The 26773-nt window shown below is 27.0% G+C and overlaps 2 protein-coding genes across 2 annotated transcripts in view; one reads left to right on the top strand and one right to left on the bottom strand.

Moving 5' to 3' along the window:
- LOC119600284 (uncharacterized protein C2orf42 homolog) overlaps positions 1-26773 on the bottom strand; it is a 168668-nt gene that overhangs the window by 3258 nt on the left and 138637 nt on the right. The window lies entirely within an intron of this gene.
- LOC119600283 (tyrosine-protein phosphatase 99A) overlaps positions 3111-26773 on the top strand; it is a 150948-nt gene continuing 127285 nt past the window's right edge. Inside the window, exon 1 of the mRNA XM_037950432.1 lies at positions 3111-3221. Within this exon, the coding sequence (XP_037806360.1) occupies positions 3206-3221 (16 nt within the window). The 5' untranslated portion in view covers positions 3111-3205. The remainder of the gene's footprint in view (positions 3222-26773) is intronic.

Raw genomic sequence — 26773 nt, 5'->3', positions numbered from 1 at the left:
AGTTAGTTAGTTAGTTAGTTAGTTAGTTAGTTAGTTAGTTAGTTAGTAGTAGTTAGTTAGTTAGTTAGTTAGTAGTAGTTAGTTAGTAGTTAGTTAGTTAGTTAGTAGTTAGTTAGTTAGTTAGTTAGTTAGTTAGTTAGTTAGTTAGTTAGTTAGTTAGTTAGTTAGTTAGTAGTTAGTTAGTTAGTAGTTAGTTAGTTAGTAGTTAGTTAGTTAGTTAGTTAGTTAGTTAGTTAGTTAGTTAGTTAGTTAGTTAGTTAGTAGTTAGTAGTTAGTTAGTTAGTTAGTTAGTTAGTTAGTTAGTTAGTTAGTTAGTTAGTTAGTTAGTAGTTAGTTAGTTAGTTAGTTAGTTAGTTAGTTAGTTAGTTAGTTAGTTAGTTAGTTAGTTAGTTAGTTAGTTAGTTAGTAGTTAGTTAGTTAGTTAGTTAGTTAGTTAGTTAGTTAGTTAGTTAGTTAGTTAGTTAGTAGTTAGTTAGTTAGTAGTTAGTTAGTTAGTTAGTTAGTAGTTAGTTAGTTAGTTAGTTAGTAGTTAGTAGTTAGTTAGTTAGTTAGTTAGTTAGTTAGTTAGTTAGTTAGTAGTTAGTTAGTTAGTTAGTTAGTTAGTTAGTTAGTTAGTTAGTTAGTTAGTTAGTTAGTTAGTTAGTTAGTTAGTTAGTTAGTTAGTTAGTTAGTTAGTTAGTTAGTAGTAGTTAGTTAGTTAGTTAGTTAGTTAGTTAGTAGTTAGTTAGTTAGTTAGTTAGTTAGTTAGTTAGTAGTTAGTTAGTTAGTAGTTAGTTAGTTAGTTAGTAGTTAGTTAGTTAGTTAGTTAGTTAGTAGTTAGTTAGTTAGTTAGTTAGTTAGTTAGTTAGTTAGTTAGTTAGTTAGTTAGTTAGTTAGTTAGTTAGTTAGTTAGTTAGTTAGTTAGTAGTTAGTTAGTTAGTTAGTTAGTAGTTAGTTAGTTAGTTAGTTAGTTAGTTAGTTAGTTAGTTAGTTAGTTAGTAGTTAGTTAGTTAGTTAGTTAGTTAGTTAGTTAGTTAGTTAGTTAGTTAGTTAGTTAGTTAGTTAGTTAGTTAGTAGTTAGTTAGTTAGTTAGTTAGTTAGTTAGTTAGTTAGTAGTTAGTTAGTTAGTTAGTTAGTTAGTTAGTTAGTTAGTTAGTTAGTTAGTTAGTTAGTTAGTTAGTTAGTTAGTTAGTAGTTAGTTAGTTAGTTAGTTAGTTAGTTAGTAGTTAGTTAGTTAGTTAGTTAGTTAGTAGTTAGTTAGTTAGTTAGTTAGTTAGTTAGTTAGTTAGTAGTTAGTTAGTTAGTAGTAGTTAGTTAGTTAGTTAGTAGTTAGTTAGTTAGTTAGTTAGTTAGTTAGTAGTTAGTTAGTTAGTTAGTTAGTTAGTTAGTTAGTTAGTTAGTTAGTTAGTTAGTTAGTTAGTTAGTTAGTTAGTTAGTTAGTTAGTAGTAGTTAGTTAGTAGTTAGTTAGTTAGTAGTTAGTTAGTTAGTTAGTTAGTAGTTAGTTAGTAGTTAGTTAGTTAGTAGTAGTTAGTTAGTTAGTTAGTAGTTAGTTAGTTAGTTAGTAGTTAGTTAGTTAGTTAGTAGTTAGTTAGCTAATAGGAGGTGTGCCATCTGCCATATTAATTACATACTAACATTCCCTTTTCTGGGAAACCATTAGTGCTAGAATCCTCAACTTTTTCCAGATCAACATTGAAATGCATATGAACAATTGAGGTCAACATGACTGGACACGAAATAGCGGGCGTGACACCTCCCATACAAATTAAAAACAACAATTCGTATATCTGGGCACTTCTACACCTAGAAGCCTCAAAATTTTCACGATAAATATGTCGTCTATGTGAACATTTAGATAATAAATTTTAACAAGAACATAATTCTTGAAATAGGAATATTTTGAAATTAATTCAATATTGGATATCCTTTAATCAATATTATTTTATGAACGAATGCATACTTCATATGGGATCAAATCGAAAATTCTAAGAACAAATAGGCTAAAATTTGTATGTTCGAACGTCATAGATCCGGTACTAACTTGAACTTATTACAAAAACTTACTTTTCACTGACTAATTCATTGGATCTATCTCTCTAATAGATGACTAAAATTGTTCCTTTAAGAAAATGTTATCAGTGAAAGCCCTGAAATAAATATTAATTTAGTTAAGCAAAACCTTTAGAACAATTCTCTCTTATATGACCTACTTTTGTATTATACAGCAATCTTTGCAGCAGCCTCAAATGCACAGAACATCATATAATGTAAGAAATTTGATAGATTTTGAACACATCTCCATCAATAATAGTTTCACATTTCCATCAATAATCTATGCATAATTACCTTATAGCAAATCAATATTTCTTACAACAAAATTGGGGTGTTCAGATTTTTTCCAAATAACTAACAAATTAAACAGCAAACTTCTGTATACACACTCTTGTCAGTTGTGGTAAAGTATGTGTAAAAGGAAAAGAAAAAATCCACCAACAGAACCAGAATACTACAATTTTATGTTGCATCCTTGTTTATCCTTGTAATATCACTAATTGTCACTATTTGTCTGGTTTAAACAAGCAACAACTATAATAAAAAAACTCTCTATCTATCACTTCATTCCTCGGCAAGACTTGATATTAAAAAGAAATTTTCAAAGTCTACAACAGAAAACAAATAGAAAATAGAAAACTAAAAAAAAATCGAGACTAAACTCAATTTCCGATTAACGTTTTTGTCATACAACTGACTAAAAAAACAGATAAGAAAGAAATCCTGAAAAAGGAAGAATCCTGAAATGTTAAAGAAAACCAACTACATACACAAGATGATGCTACTGCTGCATACAGACAGCAACTATAAAAGTACAAAAAAGTATAACAAATCGATTTTAGAAGTTCTTTTCAAGGAAAATATTTAACAAAAAAATTCGCGCAATTTCCGTTTTTTCTTTTTAACTCGTTCTTCATTGGCAGTTTTATCTTTTTCTTTAGTTAAAAGAAAAATTATTCTTAAGCATAAATTTGAAAACTTAAAGCACAAAATTATGGATTAAAAATATTATATAAATAATTTCCTTATTAAAATATTGTTTTTTAAGTTTTATTCTTACTCTTTTCTTTCTAGAGTCATGAAATTCTCAATTTGGAACCTTATACCCAGTACAAGGTTACCGTACAGGTTTTCAATCCTGAGGGATTGGGTCCTGAAACTACCATTTTGGTAATGACAGATGAAGGCGGTAAGTGTTGATTTAATGATTTTTCTTATACTTATTAACATATTTGTGACAGATTTTATGAATTTCTTGTTTATGAATAATAAATAGTTTTAAATGGATATTTATGGCATATTTTAATTAAATACAATTAGGCCAATAAAATACATTTTAAAATGTTTATAGAATTTATGCATTTTAAACGTTCATTTAAGCAGCAACATAGAACAAATAAATGGACAAAATAATTTTCAATTTTTTGTTATAAATTTTGCTAGATGAATAATTTAATTTTGTTTAAAGTTTAAGAAATTATTTTTTTTAATATAATTTTTTAGAAAAACTGCATTTAAACATTTTTTAGTATTGGAAAATTCTAAAAGTCTTTAGCAATTAGAAAAGGTATTATTTAATTTATTAATTTATTAAAAAATGTCACAAAAACGGCGTATTATCGCCTACTATGGATACAATTCTCATTAAGTTTATAATATTTTTACAATAAAGAGATAGTTTTGCTAATGTATTTTTAAAATGTTTAACAGTTTTTTTATTTTATTTAAACCCTACACCACTATAGTAGGGAGGCTATTATTTGTTTGTACTGATGTTTGTAACTACACCCACCTTAATGTATATCGATCGACACAAAATCACTTTCTAAGTCGAACATGTCCGTCCATCAGTCTGTCCGGCTGTTTTTCTTATGTATACCATACACCACTATATTGGGGAGGGTATTATGCGTCCTGATGTTTATAACACCCAAAAATATTGGTCCTACACCCAATCGGCTCAGAATAATTTTCTGAGTCGATTTAGCTATGCCCGTCCGTCTGCCTGTCTGTCTGTGTGTCCATGTAAACCTTTTGCGCACTCTATAGGTCGCAATTTTCCAGATAATTTGATGAAATTTGGCCCAAGGACAAAGTCTATTGAAAATGGTTAAAATCGGTGCATTATTTCGTATAGCCCCCATCGGCTCAGAATCATTTCGACTTAGCTTTGCCCGTCCGTCTGTCTGTCTGTGTGTCCATGTAAACCTATGTTAAATGTTCTTTTATCACTTCAAAAATCGGCAAAACTTAGTTTTATATAAGTCTTAATGATACTGCGTAATGATCGGGCCTCATTTAACCCTAGCCCCCATACAAGCTTCCTTCAGAAAATGACTTGAAGTTCAAAATTCACTAATAACACGATGAAATTCTACATAAATAATTTTGATGTTGACGTTAATTCCTCTAACAACATTTATAGGGATAGGCCCATATTTACCCTCATCGCCATATGATCCGTCTTGTAGAAAATCTCTTTTTTTGTCAACAATAAGTAAAAATATTCCGGAATTAAGGTAAAAATCAAATTAAATGCTTCATTATTTAAAAAAAAATCATATGACCGACCATGCCCAACGATACATTCGTACTTGTTTCATTAGAAATTTCAGAAATTTTTTTCATATCTCCATTATTTATGAACCGATTTTGCTGACAAATAGGAAACTGATAGAAAGCACGTCTGCAAATGTTATTGAGATATATAAATGGGGTCTTCAGAAAATTGATTTCGACAGACGGACATAGCTTAATCGACGTCGCTATTTATAAGGATCCAGAATATATATACTTTATAGTATTTGAAAATTATATTGTAGAAATTTCAAACGGTACATATAACTACCTTTCTCAAGAAGTTTAAATGTATAAAAAGTTGTATAAAGGACCAAGATATATAGAGGTTGAGTATAGTTTTGAAGAGGCTACTATTTCTGAACCAATTACAATACCTGATAAAGCCAGGAATGACAAGATCTCAACATAGAAAATTGAGAGCAAATTTCCTACAGTGCAGAAAAGTGATAGATATAGAAGGATATCGATTGTTTATTATTCTCTTATCATGACTACTTCTATCAAAGTCATTATGGGATATTCCAAATTAATTCCTCTAAATTTTCTAAAAATGTACGTTTTTGAACTTAAGTCAAGAACATAATTCTTTAATCAAGCCATGTCCGTCTATCTGTCAGTCAGTCTGTTTTGTCTGTTTGTCTGTCTGTCTGTCTGTCTGTCTGTCTGTCTGTCTGTCTGTCTGTCTGTCTGTCTGTCTGTCTATCTGCCCGTCCATCTATCCATCTGTTGAAAACAAGCTGGGAATCGTACTAGAATAGCTAGGTGGCTATGAGTACTATTTATTCACAATATCACTTCGCTCTATGGTTGTCCCAAGAACATTTGCAGCCGATATAATCCTTATCTTAGAAAATTTACTAAAAATTAAAGCAAAACTTAAATGAAAAATCTATGAGATTTAAGACTTAAATACCTAAAAAATTTCATTAAAATTTTCTTAAAAAACAACTTCATTAATTAAAATTTATGGCAAATAATTTAATTGTAAAACTCTTACTTATTAACCTTTAGCAAACTTCACTTAAGTCTTTAATTTTATACTCTTTCTATATAAATATTTGTTCAACAGAAAACAGAAAATTGACCTTCAACCTTAAGCCTACTAAGTGGAATAAAAAACTTCAGCTTTATTGGATTAAATATTGGCATTTATGGCAGATACCCTTTATATTTACTTGAACATTTCGCAGTCAATAAGAAATGTATTAAAGAAGAAAATATTAAATAAAAATAAAACAGCAAAAAAAAATCATAACTTAATGCAGCAACACAAAATATAAAATACTTGAATAACGTTGCCACACTTTAAAATTTTTGTTCATATTTTTTTGGAAATTTTTTTCTCTTTTTTTTTTTGTATATTTTTTTGTGGCAAAAAGATGAATGAATGTTTTGAACCAGGAGATGTGTTAAGGCATATAATACAGAAGTATGAAAAGAAAAAATACTAACACAAGGGCATATTTAAGATATTTTTTTTTAAGATGGTCGTGTTTGATTTAAGTTTTTTACAAAACACACTTTTCTATAGACGTTTGTGTATAAACTCAGATATGCATTTATAACTTATGTTTACCTTCATCAATGGAAACCAAGGAAATTCTTTAAATTTTTCTCGTAACAAATTTTTTTCTTCTCCTTTTGAAAAAAATGAAACTAAAAACAGAAAAACAGTTTTTCAGATAGAACATTTCAATGTCTATAGATGTTATGTGTATGTATGTGCGAGACTGTTTAACTGTGTATGTTATGCTGTGAACAAATATTGCAAAAGCTGTGTTGCTTTTCGCGCTGTAAGCAGTTTTGCTTCCGTTTCCGTTTTATAACACAAAACTAGAAAAAATGGAAAAAACTAGCAATATACTTACACTGGAGAAAAAAAAAAACAGACAGAAATGAATGGCAAAAAGCAACAGCTTTAACAACAACATTGAACAAATGCAAAAATATATTATTGTATATATGTATTTCTAGAAAGCAAAAACAAGCAAGCTGAGTCAAAAAATTTACTATGAATACAATGGTTAAGAGTTGCTGGTAAACAAGTAACACGAAAAGAAAACCATTCTTTTGGTCATAAGAAGGAAAAAGGAAGGTTATACAAGCATTATACTGGAAACAGCAGTTATGTTCTTTGTTCGTTATACAGAAACCAAATAGCAGAAGAAATAGATTAAAAAAGAAAACTAATATATAATATACTTAAAAACGACCAATGTCAGCATTATAGCAAAGAAAGAAACCAAAAATATGTAAAAATAATAACAACAAAATACGAATAAAATGGAATTTTGCCTTAAATAAAGAATCTTGGGAAAAGGTTTATGTAAAACAAAGAAATAGGTTTTAAATAAAACTTCATTAATTTTTATACAAATTTAAGTTTTTAGAAATTTTTAAGAAAAATTTACAATTCAGCATATAAAGTTCAGTCAAGCTTTTAATGATTTTAACAAAGAAAAAAATTTTGTACAAAATCTGCAAATCAAATAGTACTTGGACTGGCCAAGGTCTGGACTATAAGGTGGGTGAGGCCAAACTTTCCAAACATTAACTTCTTTGCATTCGGTCGGCAGCTCATAAAATCATACCAAACTTTTGATACCAACAAATACAGATTAGTACTTAAGCGCCAAACAAAATTTTAATAATTAAGAAAAAAATTATGGACCTTGGTATTCTGTTTAAAAAAAATTTCATATCCCACTGTCTCCTTTACAATATTATATGTATGTATGTATATCAAATTTCTCTATACTTTCAAAAAAGCTGTTTTGTATTTCTTTGCGGTTCTTAGGTTACATTTTACCAGGAAAAGGATTATTTTTCACATTTTACATATTTCTTCACTTTTAAGGTTTTTTTATTGTTAACAACAAAAAGCTCTAAAAAAAAGTGTAAAGAATATTTACAATAAACGTTAGTACGAGAAACTACAATGTACAATATGTTAGCAAGTGTTATTATTATAAATAATAGAGTTATTTTAAATAAATACATTTATTAAATTTGTTTTATTAGATTTCTTAAAAGAGCATTAAATAAATTTTATTATGAGCAAAAGAAACTTGCAACAAAAAAGATCAAAAAGCTTTTGTAAAAAGCCTGAACAACTTAAAAAGCTTTTCTATAAAAGTATGAAAAACTCTAACTGCTTTTATAATAGAAAAAGCTATAAAAGCTTTCTTAATAGAAAAACTATAAAAGCTTTTTTTAAAGCCAAACAAGCTTGTCTTTAAAAAAGCAATATAAAAAAGGCCATAAAAGCTTTTCTGTAAAAAGGCCATAAAATTTTTTCTCTAAAAAAGTAAAAGCTTTTCTGTAAAAAAATCAAAAGCCTTTCTATTTAAAATATATTAAAATAAAAGCTTAAAAAGCTTTTCAATAAAAAATAATAAAAAGCTTTTTTATCAATAAGGTTCAACAGGCTTTTCTAAAAAAATGCTTAAAGAGCTATTTTAATAGAAAAAGCTTTTCTTAAAAGCTATTCTGTAAAAAAAGCCTTAAAAGCTTTTCTGTTCAAAGGGCTCAAAAAGCTATTTAAATAGGAAACTTATTTTCTTAAAAAAAAACGTAAAGCTGTTCTGTAAAAGAAACCTTAAAAGCTTTTTTGTAAAAAATTTGAAAAAAGCTCAAAGATGTTTTATTGAAAAAGCTCAAAAATATTTTCGACAAATAAAAATTATTTAAAAGGTTTTCTATAAAAAGGTTCTTCTATAAATCTCAAAAAGCTTAACTGTAAGTAAAGCACCTATTTTTGTATTAAGTTCATACTAAAAATTCAATATTTCACCAAAAATCTGAATTTTTACACAGATCCACAAAAAAAAACGATATTTTAATCAAAAATTATTTTTTTTTTTTTTTTTCGAAAAATCGATATAATTTACCGGCAAGCAACAAAATACCAAGCAAGCTTTTCTATAAAAAAAGGTCAAGAGCTCTTTTATCAAAAAGACTCAAAAAGCTTTTCTAAGGAAAAAGTTCAAATAGCTTTTCTAAAGAAAAAGCTCAAAAAGCTTTTTTAAAGAAAAAGCTCAAAAAGCTTTTCGAAACAAAAAGCTCAAAAAGCTTTTCTAAAGAAAAAGCTCAAAAATCTTTTCTTAAGAAAAAGCTCAAAAAGCTTTTCTAAAGAAAAAAAATCTTTTCCTTAAAAAAAGACATAAATTGTAAATTTAAATTTATTAAAAATTTATAAAAGTTTTTTTTTATAGGAAAGCTCAAATAGCTGTTATATTGAAAAAGCTCAAAAATCTTTCAATTATAAATTACTAAAAAGGTTTTCTATAAAAAAAGCTATACAAAAGGCTTTTCAATAGAAGAATCACTAAAAGCTTTACTACAAAAAAAGCTTAATTATTCACTAAGTTTAACTAAAAAATGCAATATTTCACAAACTTTTTTAAAGTTTTCTATAAAAAAGAATTTTCTATAGAAAAATCTTAAAAAGTTCAACTAAAAGTTCAACATTTTATTTTTTTCGGCTACAAACTCTATTTTTTTATTAAAATTGCGATAATTTCACTGGGGAGTCTTTAAAATTCATCTTAAATCAAACTTAAACTGAAAAGAAAACTTATTTGATTTCCACATGTATTTAAAAGTTAAAAGTCTTTATTTCCAAAGGGTGTTATTTTAAACTTTTTCTTTCCCCACACATATATTGTCTAAATAATTAATAACAAAAACTTTAATGTTAAAAAAAAAAACTTCTTTTTATTTTCAATACCACAAACACATCATATTTAGTTTATCTTTTCGAATAATATTTCTCATTTTAATAAGTAGACTACTTATCTAAGAAAAAAAAGAAAATAACAAAAAATAAACCCCTCATTTTCATAATCTGAGTTAAGAATTATGCTTAAAATAAATATTAACTCTAGATGACAGAAATAAAACAAATAGAAAAAAAAACGAATGAATAAAATGCTTATTTTTAAAAGCAGCATTTTCTTGATTTCAACCCGTAAAATACAATAAAACAGATCAAATACTGGGAATATGTTTTTTTTTTAAATATATATAAAACAAAAAATTAAGAAAAAGTATTATTAAGTAGTAGTATTAAATAAAGTTTGTATTTTTATTATTTTCGACTAAAAGCAAAAAAAAAAATAAAAATGCGCAAAAAGTATTAAAAAACACAATCCACTTAAAACCATAAGAACTCTTCTACAGTTATCAACCAACACAGTAGCTGTGAATGAAGAAGAAAGTTGTGTCAGTTGAATGTGTTGATAATAATGATACTTTCTCTCTTGCTACTCTTTTTTTATTTAACTATTTTGTGTGTGCGGTTGTATGTATATGTTAAAGTGTTGCATTAATGCTATTGCATTAATATAATAAGCAGCATTTCATTTCAACTTCAATGTCATTATTACTGAAACCAAAAACGGATAAAAAAACCAGAGCTTTTTTTTGTAAAGAAAATAAAATAATAACAGCAGTGACTGTTTATTGAATGACTACTTTTTCCATATTATGCTTTTGCTCAACTAGCCCGCATAAGTAGTATGCAAATTATTATTTTTTTGTACCGATCTTAACAATTGTTTAATGCTTAAAGATTAACACAACTTTTGTTAAGTTTTTCTTTTATTTTTCCAATAACAATACAGCAGCCACAACAAAAGTTGTATTTCTTTTTTTTTTTTTTTTTTTTTGTAGAAAAAACCAACACCTGCTGTTTTTCTGTTTTTCAAGCGACAATACTTTAACTATACTTTTCTTTTCATTATAAAACTTTATAGTTTTCAATGAAAAAAAAAAAAATTGTAAAGTGTTTGTATAAGTATGTATATATTATACTTTTAAGTACAAAAGTGTGTAAAGAAGTTTGTTTTTTTTTTTTAAGAATTTATTTATCGAGCCTTTGTTGTATTGTTTTCTGGCCTTTAAGTAGTATTTATTGAAATTTGTGTTTTTATGGGAAAAACTATTGGTTTGAGAGACTTATTATGACTTATTATTGAAATATGTACTTATAAGAAAAGCTTTTAAGTAAATATTCGGTTAATATATTATTACGGAAGTAAAAGGGGAAGTTTTAAGTAGTAAATAATATGGAGTTTTGACAGTAAGAAACAGAAAAAGTCTCATATGTGGCTGTAAGTTACTAACGTATGACACTTTCCAGATAATAGAGAGAAAAAATTTAAACACGATTTTTAAAGAAAATCTTTTTCAGACATGATTTAAAAGCTTTCTTAACAGGAAATGCAAAAAAAGCTTTCTTAGATAAAACCTCAAATACCTTTTTATAGAAAGATTAAAAAGATTTCTTATAGAAAAAGCTCAAAAAAGTTTTTTTTTTACTCGAAATAGCTTTTTAATTAAAAAAGCTTAAAACTTTTTTTTAATGAAAAAAGCTCAATATGTTTTTTATGGAAACTTAGAAAAAAACTCAAAACCCTTTTTTTAATAGAGAGTTTAAAAAGATTTCTTACAGAAAAAGCTCAAAAAAGTTTTTTTTACTCGAAATAGCTTTTTAATTAAAAAAGCTCAAAACTTTTTTATGGAAAAAGCTTAAAAATGTTTTCTATATATACTTTTAAACATTTTTTAAAAAAAAAAGCTTAATATGCTTCCTTATGTAAAAAGTTCAATATGCTTTTTTATGAAAAAAGTTTAATATTTTTATGCAAAAAGTTCTATACTAAAAGATTTTTTATATAAAATGCTTAAAAAGCTTGCTTATAGGAAAAGCTCAAAAAGTTTTCTTCTATGAAAAAGCTTAAAATTTTTTTTTTTTTGGAAAAAAGTTCAATTTAAACTATAAAGCCCTAGAAAATAATTGTACCAAAACTTTTATAAAAAAAATCCGTTTATTTTCGCTGAAAAATTTCTAGCAGTAAACAGCAAAATTCCTTTTTATAGAAAAAGCTCAAGAAGGGTTTTCTTGTAGAAAAAGCTCAAAAAGTTTCTTTTATAAAAAAGCTCTAAAAATTTTCTTATAAAAAAGCTTAAAAAGTTGAATAAAGTTTAAAAACCCTAGAAAATGGTTTTATTAAAACATTTATTTAAAAAAATACAAAAGCTCATTTTTTTAAAAAAATAAACAGCAAACTTATTTTTAATATAAAAAGTTCAAAAAGTTTTTCTATTTAAAAAAGCTTAAAATGACTTTTTTCTTATATAAATGCTCAAAAAGTTTTTTTATACAAAAATTATTTTAACCGTGTGAATAACTACCGGTTAAACGATAGCTGGAATTGGAGAATATGGGGGTCTATGTAATATTTTGTAATAAAAACAATATGTTAAAAAAGCTTTTTTACTAAAATCGAAACATTGATTACAAATAAAATTCTCGAAAAATCCAATTTATCTTTAAAATCCTGCGTTTTTCACAATTCCACTAAAAGCACATTAATGTTCTGTAAATTTACGACTTTTCATGGAAAATATGACAATTTCACCAAAAAATCCAGTGAAACGTCGTAATAGCGTTATTAACCTGAACATGACGATGACATAATTTTTCATTATGACAAAGTTATTAAATTATTTGTACTCAAAAATAAATAATATCTGCAGATACATAAAAAAAGAAAGATAAAAAGAAAGCTGACAAAACAGAATGTGTGAAAAATACAAGCAAGTCTTTTGTTAGTTTTCAAAAAAAAAAAACCTTTTTGATCACAAAAATCATTAAAAAAAATCAGGACTATTATAACTACATGTGATGTCAGCCAGCTTGATATCAACTTTTTTTCTGTTACAATGAATTGCTTCTTTTTTGCGAAAAATCGAAATGAAACCAAAATCCTACTGAGCAGCCAAACAATCATATTTCATCATAAACTTTTAAAAACTCCTCCTTCTCTTTGTCTTCGAAAATATCAATATATTTGTATTTTTTTGCACTGGTTTTTGTGCTGGTTTTGTTTTATATCCCTTTAATATGTTACGAGTAGTTTTAGCTCTATGATTGTATTTTGCTTCTTTTGTGTTTGTAGAGGATTGATTGCAAAATGTGCACTGTAATCAGCAGCATTATTGATTTGCTAGAAATTATTTTTTGATTATATTTTTTTAGGTTTTTGTTAAGATTTTCTTTATTTGCAGTTTTTTTTTTCACTTTGTTGTTTAAAATTCTTTCAAAAACTTCCATTTAAGCTTAAAATTCTACTTTATTAGTTGCAAAACAATACTGTATGTTTGTGAAGTGTTGTTATTAATTTGAAAAAGTAATTTCATTTCTTGGTTTAGAGTCTGCCACTTGCCGTCAACGATTCAAGAGTTGATATGTGTTAGTTACTTTAACTCTTATACTAACTCTTGTATTCATGGGCTTTCTTTTATTTTCTTTTTTTTTTAACTATTTTCTTAACTGTCAATAGCAATCATATAAAATTAATTTTATATTTATATTTTATAGATCCAATTGTATATGAAAATTATAAAGGTTTTTCCATAGAAATTTCTAATGACACATTTAACAAACGGAGCTTTTCACAAATGAGCTTTAACAAACACAAAAACTGAAAAAGTTTTTAAACTTTCTTGCTTAAAATTTCTTTCAAGAAGGAATGTAAAAAGCTTTTGTAGGAAATATTTAAAGCTTTTTTAGAAAAACCTTTAATAGTTTTTTGTAGAAAAAGTCTATAATATAGTCTAGTCTATAGTCTAGTCTGTAGTCTAGTCTATAGTCTAGTCTATAGTCTAGTCTATAGTCTAGTCCATAGTCTAGTCCATAGTCTAGTCTATAGTCTAGTCTATAGTCTAGTCTATAGTCTAGTCTATAGTCAAGTCTATAGTCTAGTCTATAGTCTAGTCTATAGTCTAGTCTATAGTCTAGTCTATAATCTAGTCTATAGTCTAGTCTATAGTCTAGTCTATAGTCTAGTCTATAGTCTAGTCTATAGTCTAGTCTATAGTCTAGTCTATAGTCTAGTCTATAGTCTAGTCTATAGTCTAGTCTATAGTCTAGTCTATAGTCTAGTCTATAGTCTAGTCTATAGTCTAGTCTATAGTCCAGTCTATAGTCTAGTCTATAGTCTAGTCTATAGTCTAGTCTATAGTCTAGTCTATAGTCCAGTCTAGTCTAGTCTATAGTCTAGTCTATAGTCTAGTCTATAGTCTAGTCTATAGTCTAGTCTATAGTCTAGTCTATAGTCTAGTCTATAGTCTAGTCTATAGTCTAGTCTATAGTCTAGTCTATAGTCTAGTCTAGTCTATAGTCTAGTCTATAGTCTAGTCTATAGTCTAGTCTATAGTCTAGTCTATAGTCTAGTCTATAGTCTAGTCTATAGTCTAGTCTATAGTCTAGTCTATAGTCCAGTCTATAGTCTAGTCTATAGTCTAGTCTATAGTCTAGTTTATAGTCTAGTCAATAGTCTAGTCTATAGTCTAGTCTATAGTCTAGTCTATAGTCTAGTCTATAGTCTAGTCTATAGTCTAGTCTATAGTCTAGTCTATAGTCTAGTCTATAGTCTAGTCTATAGTCTAGTCTATAGTCTAGTCTATAGTCTAGTCTATAGTCTAGTTTAGTCTATAGTCTAGTCTAGTCTAGTCTAGTCTATAGTCTAGTCTAGTCTATAGTCTAGTCTAGTGTAGTCTAGTCTAGTGTAGTCTAGTCTAGTCTATAGTCTAGTCTGGTCTATAGTCTAGTCTAGTCTAGTCTATAGTCTATAGTCTATAGTCTATAGTCTATAGTCTATAGTCTATAGTCTATAGTCTATAGTCTATAGTCTATAGTCTATAGTCTATAGTCTATAGTCTATAGTCTATAGTCTATAGTCTATAGTCTATAGTCTATAGTCTATAGTCTAGTCTAGTCTAGTCTAGTCTAATCTAGTCTAGTCTAGTCTAGTCTAGTCTATAGTCTACTGTAGTCTATAGTCTAGTCTATAGTCTAGTCTATAGTCCAGTCTATAGTCTAGTCTAGTCTAGTCTATAGTCTATAGTCTATAGTCTATAGTCTATAGTCTATAGTCTATAGTCTATAGTCTATAGTCTATAGTCTATAGTCTATAGTCTATAGTCTATAGTCTAGTCTAGTCTAGTCTAGTCTAGTCTAGTCTAGTGTAGTCTAGTCTAGTGTAGTCTAGTCTAGTCTAGTCTATAGTCTAGTCTAGTCTAGTCTAGTCTAGTCTATAGTCTAGTCTATAGTCTAGTCTATAGTCTAGTCTATAGTCTAGTCTATATTCTAGTCTAGTGTAGTCTAGTCTAGTCTATAGTCTAGTGTGGTCTATAGTCTAGTCTAGTCCATAGTCTATAGTCCATAGTCTATAGTCTATAGTCTATAGTCTATAGTCTATAGTCTATAGTCTATAGTCTATAGTCTATAGTCTATAGTCTATAGTCTATAGTCTATAGTCTATAGTCTATAGTCTATAGTCTATAGTCTAGTCTAGTCTAGTCTAATCTAATCTAATCTAGTCTAGTCTAGTCTAGTCTAGTCTAGTCTATAGTCTACTATAGTCTATAGTCTAGTCTATAGTCTAGTCTATAGTCCAGTCTATAGTCTAGTCTAGTCTATAGTCTATAGTCTAGTTTAGTCTAGTGTAGTCTAGTCTATAGTCTAGTCTATTGTCTAGTCTATTGTCTAGTCTATAATCTAGTCTATAGTCTAGTCTATAGTCTAGTCTATAGTCTAGTCTATAGTCTAGTCTATAATCTAGTCTATAGTCTAGTCTATAGTCTAGTCTATAGTCTAGTCTATAGTCTAGTCTATAGTCTAGTCTATAGTCTAGTCTATAGTCTAGTCTATAGTCTGGTCTATAGTCTAGTCTATAGTCTAGTCTATAGTCTAGTCTATAGTCTAGTCTATAGTCTAGTCTATAGTCTAGTCTATAGTCTAGTCTATAGTCTAGTCTATAGTCTAGTCTATAGTCTAGTCTATAGTCTAGTCTATAGTCTAGTCTATAGTCTAGTCTATAGTCTAGTCTATAGTCTAGTCTATAGTCTAGTATATAGTCTAGTCTATAGTCTAGTCTATAGTCTAGTATATAGTCTAGTCTATAGTCTAATCTTTGGTCTAGTCTACAGTCTAGACTATAGTATAGTCTATAATCTAGTCTAGTCTATAGTCTAGTCCATAGTGTAGTCTATAGTCTAGTCTATAGTCTAGTCTAAAGTCTGGTCTATAGTCTAGAAAAGCTTTAGTAGCTTTTCCAGAAAAATCCTTATATCTCTATAAAAAAAAAAAAATCTTTTTTAAAAGCTCAAGACGTTTTTTAATAAAAAACTGAAAATAAAGCTTCGAAATTTCTTTAAATATAATAGAAATTTGTATGCTTGTTTCTTTTTTGTTAAAAAAAAAGCAAATAAATTGTAAAAAATTAAGCAACCAAATAGCCACCAAAATAACAACGAAGCTATAATTTCTAGTTAAAAAGAACCCCCTACAAAAATGAACAAAAATTCATTTTTAATAAAAAAAAAGTAAAAAAAAAAGTTAAACAAATTATTTATAGTTGCAACAATTTATCAACAACTCTGCATGAAGACAGAATGCAATCATTCACTCAACCATCGAAGTTTAAATTTTTTTTTTTTTGCCTTCTCCTCTCTTAAAACAAAATGGCAACAAATAAAGACAGAATGTAAACAAAAAATTTTAACAACGAGGAAGAAAAATGAAAAACAAATTGAAACCGCAGTTTCATCACCAAAATGAATATTAAAAGAAAAAATTTTCCACACTTAACTAAAACCTTAAACGAAAGAACGAAGAAAGAAATAAGATCGTTGAGTTCGTTGTGAATGCAGGTGGAAGGGAAAGCAAAGAGAAAGAAAAAGCACACACACACACACAGAAGAACTGAAGAACTTTAATGAAGAACTGTGGTTTACGGTTACACTCATTCATTCATTTATGCACTCACTCTCACCCAAAAACTTTAATGAACAAATAATTTTTCTTCATTTCAGTTTTTTTCGGTACACAACAAGAAAACCTGGTAATAAATAAAAAACAAAAAGAATTTTAAAGATGAAACTACTGCAACCACTTTTACAAAAGAGAAGACTATAGAGCAGCAAGAACAGTAAGATAATTAGTTAAAAGTATCAATAGTAACCAGTACAAAATCGTTTATTAATAACGTTACCTGAATGGCAAACATTCAGTGGACGAACTTGTGCAATATTTTACCAGAAATTTTACAAAAAGTTGTGAAAAGAAAGAAAGAAGCAAACTGTCTTTGTATATAAGAAAATCCATTTCCGTTTCCGCCACAATTATGTTTAAAAGCTTGTTTATTTTTCTCAATTTTTTTCTGAGTGGATGTGGTAGAATGTAGGATGCAGTTTATATACTATATGTATGTGTATGTCACTGTGTGTACAGTTGCTTTATTTATTATTTCACTTTTTAACATCATACAATACATATTTATTGTATAAATACTTGTACAACAAGCATTTGCTTAAGGAAGTTGGTTTAGTGTCGGGATCAATTGAATAAGGCAAGAATTTATGTTATTTAAATAGCAAAAACAAATTAAAGAAATTTTTCAACAAAAAATCTATTAAAACTTTGTTAGAAAACACATATTATTAAAAAAATTTTTTATATTTACATATTTTTAAGAAAAAGCTCCTACTAAAAAGATAATTCTTTAAAAGCTTTTTTCGAAAAAACCAAGAAACATTTCAAAATAAAATATAAGATAAATATAAAATAAATAATAATTAAAAAAAAAAAAGCTTTATTTTATTTTTCCATAAAAGCTTTCTCACTTTTTAATTAAAGAAAATTGGTTAATATTTATTTCTAAGAAAAAGCTTCTTCTAAAAAAATAATTTTTCAAAAGCTTTTTTCGAAGAAGCCGATAAAACTATCAAAATAAAATTACAGCTTTTTTAAAATACTTTTTTGTATCAATGTTTTTAAAATATATTTTTTTTTTCGTAAAAACTTTTTTGTAAAAGCTTTCCTTTATTTTTGCATAAAAGCTTTTTATACCTTTTTCGTAAAAGTTTCTTTAAACCCTTTTTCATAAAAGCTTAAATAAATTCATAATTCTTATTATCTGCATAGAGCTTCTCAAAAAAAAAAAAATAAGTTTTAAAGTTTTTTATATTAAAACATTGAAAAGATTTTTGGCAGAAAAGCTTTTTTAAAAAAATATTTTTCACAAAAGCTACTCAAAAGGAAAAAACTTTTCTTGAAACGTTTTTCTGAAAAATTAAATAAAAAAACTTCATAAGCTTTTGCAAAAAGAGTTTTCTTTATAAAAAGAAACTTTTTGAAAAGCTTATAAAACTCTTTTCTTTAAAAGATTTTTCCATAAAAGCTTTTTAAAATATTTTCTTTAGTTTTAGAAAAAAGCAACAAAAAGTTTTATGAAAGTTTTCTAAAAAGCTTTTTATACTGAAGATTTTCTTAAAATTTAATCATGAAAAAATTTGATAAAGTTTTTCAAAAATGTTTTAAGCTTATAATATTTTTTAGGTAACTTTTAAAAAAAAATATTAAAAATTTAATATTTTATAAAAAAAAAACTTGACAAGCTTTTCAAAATGTTTTTTCTTTGTGAAAGTTAACTTTTGAAAAGCTTTTTAAATTTTTTCTTAAAAGCTTTAAAAAAAAACCCAGTTTTCGAAAAAAGCAACAATAGGTTTATGAAAGTTTTTGTAAAAAGCAAAAATGTTTTTCTAAAATCTTTTTTAAGCTTTCTCTACTGAAACTTTTCTTTAACTTTTATCATAAAAATCTTGATAAGCATGTTTTCTTTCATAAAGAAAACTTTTTGGAATGTTTTTTAAATTATTTTGGAAAAAAGATTTTTCAGAAACGCTTCTTATAAAAGCTTTTCTGACAAAACGGTAAAACTTTCCTTTCAAAAAAAACTAACATTACGTTTTGAGAAAGCTTTTTTAAAAAGCAAAAAAGTTTTCTAAAATAAAAAAAGCTTTTTCTACTACATATTATCAAAAAAGCTTTTCTTAAAAATAATTTTGCAAATAAGTTCTATAAAAAATATAAAAGCTTTTCCAAAAAGTGAAAAGAAATTTCCCACAATTTCACCCTTTCTCTATTTCAGCAACAAGAAGTGTATTTTGTATTTCTAACTGTAAATTTCAAAATGTTTTCTTATACAAATTGCACACACACATATACACATACTAAAATACTTACAAGAAAATTAATTACCTTTGGCTACAATTTCGTTTACTCTAGAAGTCTACAAAAAAAGTTTAAAAAAGAAAATATTTTTATCCTCATGTTTGTGTTGGATAAATATAGTGAAAAAAAGTGGAGAAAAACTACAAAACTTGTTAACGAAGAAACCAAAACGGAAGAAATGCTTAAGATGAGTAAGATAAAGAAAACATGATGATGTGAAATGATACAAAAGAAGCACCCACAAACATACACATACACACTTATAAATACATATACATATGTATTTAACAAATAAAAAACCTAGATGATAAATGTAGCAGGATGATGGATACTACTTGCTACAGTAGTAGTATTACTACTAACAGTAATAACGAGTAAAAAAATATTTATGGTACTTTTCTAAGGCATTATAAAGTTAAAGGTGTATGGCTTCTTGTTTTTTAAATACTCGTAAATGTTATGGAGGAACTTAACTCATATTCTTTCTTTGAATCTAGTTTAGGTTCCTTTTGAACCAGAAAAACATTAAACAGGGTAACGAAATGTTAAATATAAAAATTTAATAAAATATTTTAACAAAATTATATAGAAAATATTGCTAACCGGCAACCTGTTTGTATTGACATAATTGCAATAAAAGTAAATAAAATAAAAATAAAGTTAAACTCTTAGAAAGAACAATATGTTAAAACATTTATTTTCTAAAAGAAAATAAAAAAACCAGATAAGTTAAATAAAAACTTCTGTTGTACTGCTGTTAGTACTAGTACCGTTACTGTTTGCTTGTACTTCTCGTACACTCTTTTACAGTTCCATTAAATTAAAATTACTGCAAATCCAAAGCTGCCAAGGTAACCACAAAAGAAAATAAAATAAAAAAGTTAAGAAAAACAAGATGGCACAAAGAAGTACTGAAACACTTTGTGTTTAAGAGTACAAAATGAAAAATAAAAATAACTTTTTTTTTATTTGTTGAGGGTTCTTTTTATTTTATATTTATTCTTCATTGCTTTTTCCATTAATGAAATGAGTTTTTTTAACTTAACTTAACTGCTGCTGTTTCTTAAATAATACAAGTGTATTTGTACGATAATGTAAGAAAATGTTATTAAATTTATAAAAATCAGCTAAATCAATTTTATTGCATTTTAATCTAGAGAGGAGGGATTTACTGTAAACTGTTATGTTTCTTTAATAATTCAACATGCACATATATTTTCACGTTTGAATTTAAATCAATATATCAAATAGAGATTACTTTCTTCTTGCTAAATTCAACCGAATTTATTTAAGAATTTCCATATTTTAATGATATTAGAATTCAATTAATACTTTAATAGAATTCTATTAAAGTATTATCATATTTCAAAATTTCAAAATTCGTCTTCTACAAATTATGCCCTTATTAATATTTGCATAAATTATTGCAAAGTAGATACAATTTCCTCTTAATTGTTGTACTATATGTTCTATAACCTACAAATTAAATTATACATGCAACAAACACACTACTAAATTTTTAATCGGTCATATCGTAGTATCTTTACAACAACTACGTATGAGTGTTTTTCTTAGCTGTCACGCATATTATTCATACGTATCCATGTACTTAAAAATAAAAGAAATTAAATTTGGGCAGTTTTAAATTCATTGTGTAGTTCTAGTTCAGTTCTAGATCTAGTCTAGATCTAGTCTAGTCAGTTCTAGTTCAGTTCTAGTTCAGTTCTAGTTCAGTTCTAGTTCAGTTCTAGTTCAGTTCTAGTTCAGTTCTAGTTCAGTTCTAGTTCAGTTCTAGTTCAGTTCTAGTTCAGTTCTAGTTTCAGTTCTAGTTCAGTTCTAGTTCAGTTCTAGTTCAGTTCTAGTTCAGTTCTAGTTCAGTTCTAGTTCAGTTCTAGTTCAGTTCTAGTTCAGTTCTAGTTCAGTTAGTCTAGTTCAGTTCTAGTTCAGTTTAGTTCAGTTTCAGTTCTAGTTCAGTTCTAGTTCAGTTCTAGTTCAGTTCTAGTCAGTTCTAGTCAGTTCTAGTTCAGTTCTAGTTCAGTCTAGTTCAGTTCTAGTTCAGTTCTAGTTCAGTTCTAGTTCAGTTCTAGTCAGTTCTAGTTCAGTTATAGTTCAGTTCTAGTTCAGTTCAGTTCCAGTTCTAGTGTCAGTTCTAGTTCAGTTCTAGTTCAGTTCTAGTCAGTTCTAGTTCAGTTCTAGTTCAGTTCTAGTTCAGTTCTAGTTCAGTTCTAGTTCAGTTCTAGTTCAGTTCTAGTTCAGTTCTAGTTCAGTTCTAGTTCAGTTCTAGTTCAGTTCTAGTTCAGTTCTAGTTCAGTTCTAGTTCAGCTTTTCTAGTTCAGTTCTAGTTCAGTTCTAGTTCAGTTCTAGTTCAGTTCTAGTTCAGTTCTAGTTCAGTTCTAGTTCAGTTCTAGTTCAGTCTAGTTCAGTTCTAGTTCAGTTCAGTTCTAGTTCAGTTCTAGTTCAGTTCTAGTTCAGTTCTAGTTCAGTTCTAGTTCAGTTCTAGTTCAGTTCTAGTTCAGTTCTAGTTCAGTTCTAGTTCAGTTCTAGTTCAGTTCTAGTTCAGTTCTAGTTCAGTTCTAGTTCAGTTCTAGTTCAGTTCTAGTTCAGTTCTAGTTCAGTTCTAGTTCAGTTCTAGTTCAGTTCTAGTTCAGTTCTAGTTCAGTTCTAGTTCAGTTCTAGTTCAGTTCTAGTTCAGTTCTAGTTCAGTTCTAGTTCAGTTCTAGTTCAGTTCTAGTTCAGTCTAGTTCAGTTCTAGTTCAGTTCTAGTTCAGTTCTAGTTCAGTTCTAGTTCAGTTCTAGTTCAGTTCTAGTTCAGTTCTAGTTCAGTTCTAGTTCAGTTCTAGTTCAGTTCTAGTTCAGTTCTAGTTCAGTTCTAGTTCAGTTCTAGTTCAGTTCTAGTTCAGTTCTAGTTCAGTTCTAGTTCAGTTCTAGTTCAGTTCTAGTTCAGTTCTAGTTCAGTTCTAGTTCAGTTCTAGTTCATTCTAGTTCAGTTCTAGTTCAGTTCTAGTTCAGTTCTAGTTCAGTTCTAGTTCAGTTCTAGTTCTAGTTCAGTTCTGGTTCAGTTCTAGTTCAGTTTAGTTGTTCTAGTTCAGTTCTAGTTCAGTTTGTTCAGTTCTAGTTCAGTTCTAGTTCAGTTCTAGTTCAGTTCTAGTTCAGTTCTAGTTCAGTTTAGTTCAGTTCTAGTTCAGTTCTAGTTCAGTTCTAGTTCAGTTCTAGTTCAGTTCTAGTTCAGTTCTAGTTCAGTTTCTAGTTCAGTTCTAGTTCAGTTCTAGTTCAGTTCTAGTTCAGTTCTAGTTCAGTTCTAGTTCAGTTCAGTTCTTCTAGTTCAGTTCTAGTTCAGTTCTAGTTCAGTTCTAGTTCAGTTCTAGTTCAGTTCTAGTTCAGTTCTAGTTCAGTTCTAGTTCAGTTCTAGTTCAGTTCTCTATTTTTTGCATATTTTAAAGAAATATTCACTTTATTCTTATACAAAATTCTTCAAGTTTCTCAAGTATATTCACACTTGTTATAATTAAACTAAAAAAAAGTCCCTTTAATAAAACATCAAAAATATTAAGCACCACAAAACAGTTCAAGGTTTTTCTTTTTAAAAACCAACTAAAAACTTTACTCAAAATTACTACTTGACATAAAAACTTATCACTAGTACTTATCACAACAACAATAGTAGCAAACTGCAACAGAAATCAGCATCAACACTAACAATGGTTAAATAAAACAAACAGATTTATGCACTTTTCCAAGCATCGGTGATGGACACCCCATTATCTGAACTAAAGAAGGAGGAAAGAATGCAACACATACATATAACCCATCAATGACAGAAGAGACGACAACAAAAGAAAAATTATTACTTTTCACCAGTTGTGACATTTCATATGGAAATGGTAACAAAAAACAAGAATACTAAGAAGAAGGTAAATGTAATGATTCTGTTGTCATGACCCATAAAACTCTTTGAAAGAAGATCATAAACATCATCTTTAGCATAACATACACTGCTGATAATAAAAATAAGCATGGTTAAAGGAAAAAAGCTTTAGCATCAACATAATTCTTGTATAAAATATAGAAGTCATAAGTTGAGACACTTCAACTTAAAAAACTATAGCTCTAATCAGTAAATCAGGCTAAAGGTAGAAAAAGAAGACCCAAATTCTCTTCTTAAAAAATCTAACAGGGATTATTTGAGTTAAGTCATATGTTTTAAATGTATGTGTACAAATGAACTTCAAGAAAATCTTTTATTGTTTTCTTTATGTGACCTGCATCTTTTGTATTTATGCTGTTGCTCTTTCTAGACGTAAATGTCATTTTTAATTCAAAATACTAAAGATAGCATCTTAACATAAGAAGTAGTTTTTGTAATAAAAATCATTTTTATATTTAATATGCAAGTATTTTTTTGTTTTGTTTTTGTGTAAAAAATGCATAAAATACTTGGATTTTTATGCATGATAAGAACTATGTATACACAAAAACTTGAAAATAGTATTGTAAAATTTTAAAATTTTAGTTTTGTTTAAAATTATCAAATGTGTAAAAAAAAATTACACAATACATTTTATACTTACTTTCAAATTCCTTTGTTTTCGATCTGCTTAACAGGCTATCTAAAATGTTTACATACAGTGGGGAAAAAAAGCTTGCGAAAACAGCTTATAACAGAGGAACTTAAAAAAGATCTTTAAAAAAAGGACTTTAATTAAAAAGCTTTAAATAAAATGCGTGCAATAAGAAAGCTGTATAAAGCTTTAAGCCCAATATTGAAAGATATCTTATAAAAAAGCTTTTTAAAAAATCTTTACAACTTTTTTATATATGAATATAAAATTATAATTCTAATAAAAAAAAGTTTTAAAGATTTTGTTAAAAACTTTTGGACAATGTAAAGCAATTACTAAAAAGCTTTTTTATAATATATCTTTAATCATGGACTTAAAGCTTTATAAAATTTTCTTATTACACGCATTTTATTTAAAGATTTTAATTAAAGTTCTTTATATTACAATAAAAACAATAAAAAGCATAAAAGCTTTTTTAATGAAAGTATAAACGTTTATTTAATAAAAGCATAAAAGCTTTTTAAAGAAAAAAATAAAATCAGTTTTAATAAAAGCATGAAAGCTTTTTTAATAAAAGCATAAAAGCTTTTTTAATAAGAGCATAAAAACTTATAATAAAAGCATAAAAGCTTTTTAATAAAAACATGAAAGCTTTTTTAATAAAAGCATGAAAGCTTTTTAATAAAGGCATAAAAGCTTTTTAATAAAAGCATAAAACCTTTTTTAATAAAAGCATAACAGCTTTTTTAATAAAAGCATAAAAGCTTTTTAATAAAAGCATAAAAGCTTTTTAATAAAAGCATAAAAGCTTTTTAATAAAAGCATAAGAGCTTTTTTAATAAAAGCATAAGAGCTTTTCAATAAAAACATAAAAGCTTTTTCAATAAAAGCATAAAGCTTTTTCAATAAAAGCATAAAAGCTTTTTCAATAAAAGCATACACGTTTTTTTAATAAAAGCATACAAGTTTTTTAATAAAAGCATACACGTTTTTTAAAAAAAGCATACACGTTTTTTTAATAAAAGCATAAAAGCTTTTTTAATAAAAGCATAAAAGCTTTTTTAATAAAAGCATAAAAGTTTTCGTAATAAGAGCATTAAAGCATTGTAATAAAAGCATAAAAGCTTTTTAATAAAATCATAAAAGCTTTCGTAATAAAAGCATTAATCATGTTTAATAAAAGCATAAAAGCTTTTTTATAAAAACATAAAAGCTTTTTAATAAAATCATAAAAGGTTTTTTTAAAGCATAAAAGGTTTTTTTATTTTATTAAGGCTTAACAACTTGTTTAGAAAATATGTTTTACAAAAACTTAAAGTTCTTTATAAAAGGCGTTTTATAAGAGCTTTAAAGCTTTTTCTCAAACTAAAAAGCTTTTTAATAAATAGTGAAAATCTTTTTACGAAAGCTTAAAAGCTTTTTACGAGAGCTTTAAACTTAAATGCTTTCTAATATGAAAACTTTAAACTTTCTAATTTAAAAGTTCTTTATAAAAGGCGTTTTGTAAAAGCTTTTTCTCAAACTAAAAAGCTTTCTAGTAAATAGTAAAAAGCTTTTTACGAGACATTAAAACTTAAATGCTTTCTTTAAAATTTTTAATATAAAAGACTTTTACATTGAAGTAGTAAAATCGTTCACTGTTTGGCTTGTCTTCAATATTATATTGTCTCTAAAATTTATGATCTAAATTATTCTGGCCTTTCTCCAAAATGTCACATTACTACACTTTTCATAAAGCTTTAATAAATAAACTAACTCGCCCTACTGTTTTGCATAAATAAAGAAAGGATATGAAAGATCTAGCAAAGTGAAACAAAAAAAAATAAAAACGTACGGAAATGGCTAGCAAAATGTATAAACCTCTTAGTAGCATGTAATAGCAAAAATGTACATGTACTTACAACTCATACACTAACATAAATACAATGTTGAAAACTATTCTCTTTTTTTATCATATTTTTTAACATAAACATCATTTCAGTGCTTGTGACAATTGTTAAGAAAATATTCTTAGAAAAATACAGAAAAAATGGATTTTACAAATGATGACGACACGAACCCATAGCATGGATATATTTAGAGTATTTTGCTGCCACAACTCTTACATAAATATATTTTTATTTCCGGTGTCACATAGAGACATGCTCTCACAAAAGCAAGGATATGCTTAACATATAGTTTTATTTATATATTTGTTTATTTTTCAAATATACAGTAGTAGTATCTAACCAATTCCAGCAGGAATCTAAGTAGGTCTGGTCTTTGCCAACAAAACCCCCGACATAATAATTTACTGGAAATGTTATTGTACAAGATAATTTTACTTTTAAAGAAAAGACCCAAACAGAAATGAAAACTTGCTAGAGGTCTGCTTAAAGCAAGACTCACTATTTTATGCAAATGTATCAAGTATTTATGTCTGTTTTGGTCTAAAAAAAGAAGTATGTATGTTTTTCAAACAAGGTGTATTTGTTGCAAGCAACATCACAACAACAATGTTTATTTATATACCGTGGATTTGTTTCATTCGGGCTGTAACATCAAAATATTCTTTCTAGTCGTCTAGTAGTTTTAAGAATCGAAAGGAAAATGTAAATAAAAGAAAACACTGTAGTAAACAAACTGATTTACATTTAAAATGTTTAGAGCTTTAGAGATTCCCATTATGTGTCGTCGTTGTTCCTTGTCTGTTGCAATGGGATTGTGGTTAAAATTGTTGTGTTGTTTTTTTTCAGTTTTTTTTTTTCAAAGTTACACGTGTGTTAAGCAATTTTCTTAAGTGCGGCTTGTTGTCATAGTGGTTGTTATTCAATAGTAAATGGATTAAATTACTGGACTTTTTTTTAACAATCTTCACAGATGACATCCAACATTTGAAAACGGAGAAAAAACCTGCAATTTTGCTTAAACTGTATTTTCTGTAAGTTTAAGAATGTTAGCTTAGAGAAGATCTAAATTTTTTGATGTCTCTCGAGATTTGTCCCATTGAGACGATACACAACTTAATTTACATGTTTGTATATTTATTACTAGGGATTTTTTCATTTGCTAAAGCTTTTTATAAAAGTGCTAAATAGGTAAATTAAAAAAGCTTTTTAATTTAAAATGTTCTACAATGAAAGCTTTTAAATCTTTTCATAAAAGCTGATGGATCTGTTTAGCACCTTTCAATAAAACTGAAAAACACCTGAATTAAAAAAGTTTTTTAACAAAAAATGTTTAAAAATTAAAGCACTTAAAATGTTTTATAAAAAGCTTAAAAGCTCAAAATCTCAACCTAAAGCTTTTCATAAAAGCTTATGGCTCTGTTTAATGCCTTTCTATAAAACAAAGAAAACCATTCAAACAAGAATTTTTAATTTAAATTGTTATAAAATGAAAGCTTTTAAAGCTTTCATAAACGCTTAAAAGGTTTTTGCTTAAAAAGTTGAAAATGTAAATCTAAAAACTTTTTATTAAAGCTGATAATCTAAAAGCTTTCAGCAAAAGCTTAAAAAATTGCTTAAAAAACTTTTATGA

This window comes from Lucilia sericata, unplaced genomic scaffold (genome assembly GCF_015586225.1).
Source record: "Lucilia sericata isolate MDLA Ls3-8-SP2 unplaced genomic scaffold, ASM1558622v1 Contig000109F_arrow, whole genome shotgun sequence".
Taxonomy (NCBI): Eukaryota; Metazoa; Arthropoda; class Insecta; order Diptera; family Calliphoridae; genus Lucilia; species Lucilia sericata.
The sequence above is the reverse complement of the archived record's forward strand: the minus strand, read 5'-3'. Positions and strand labels throughout refer to the sequence as shown.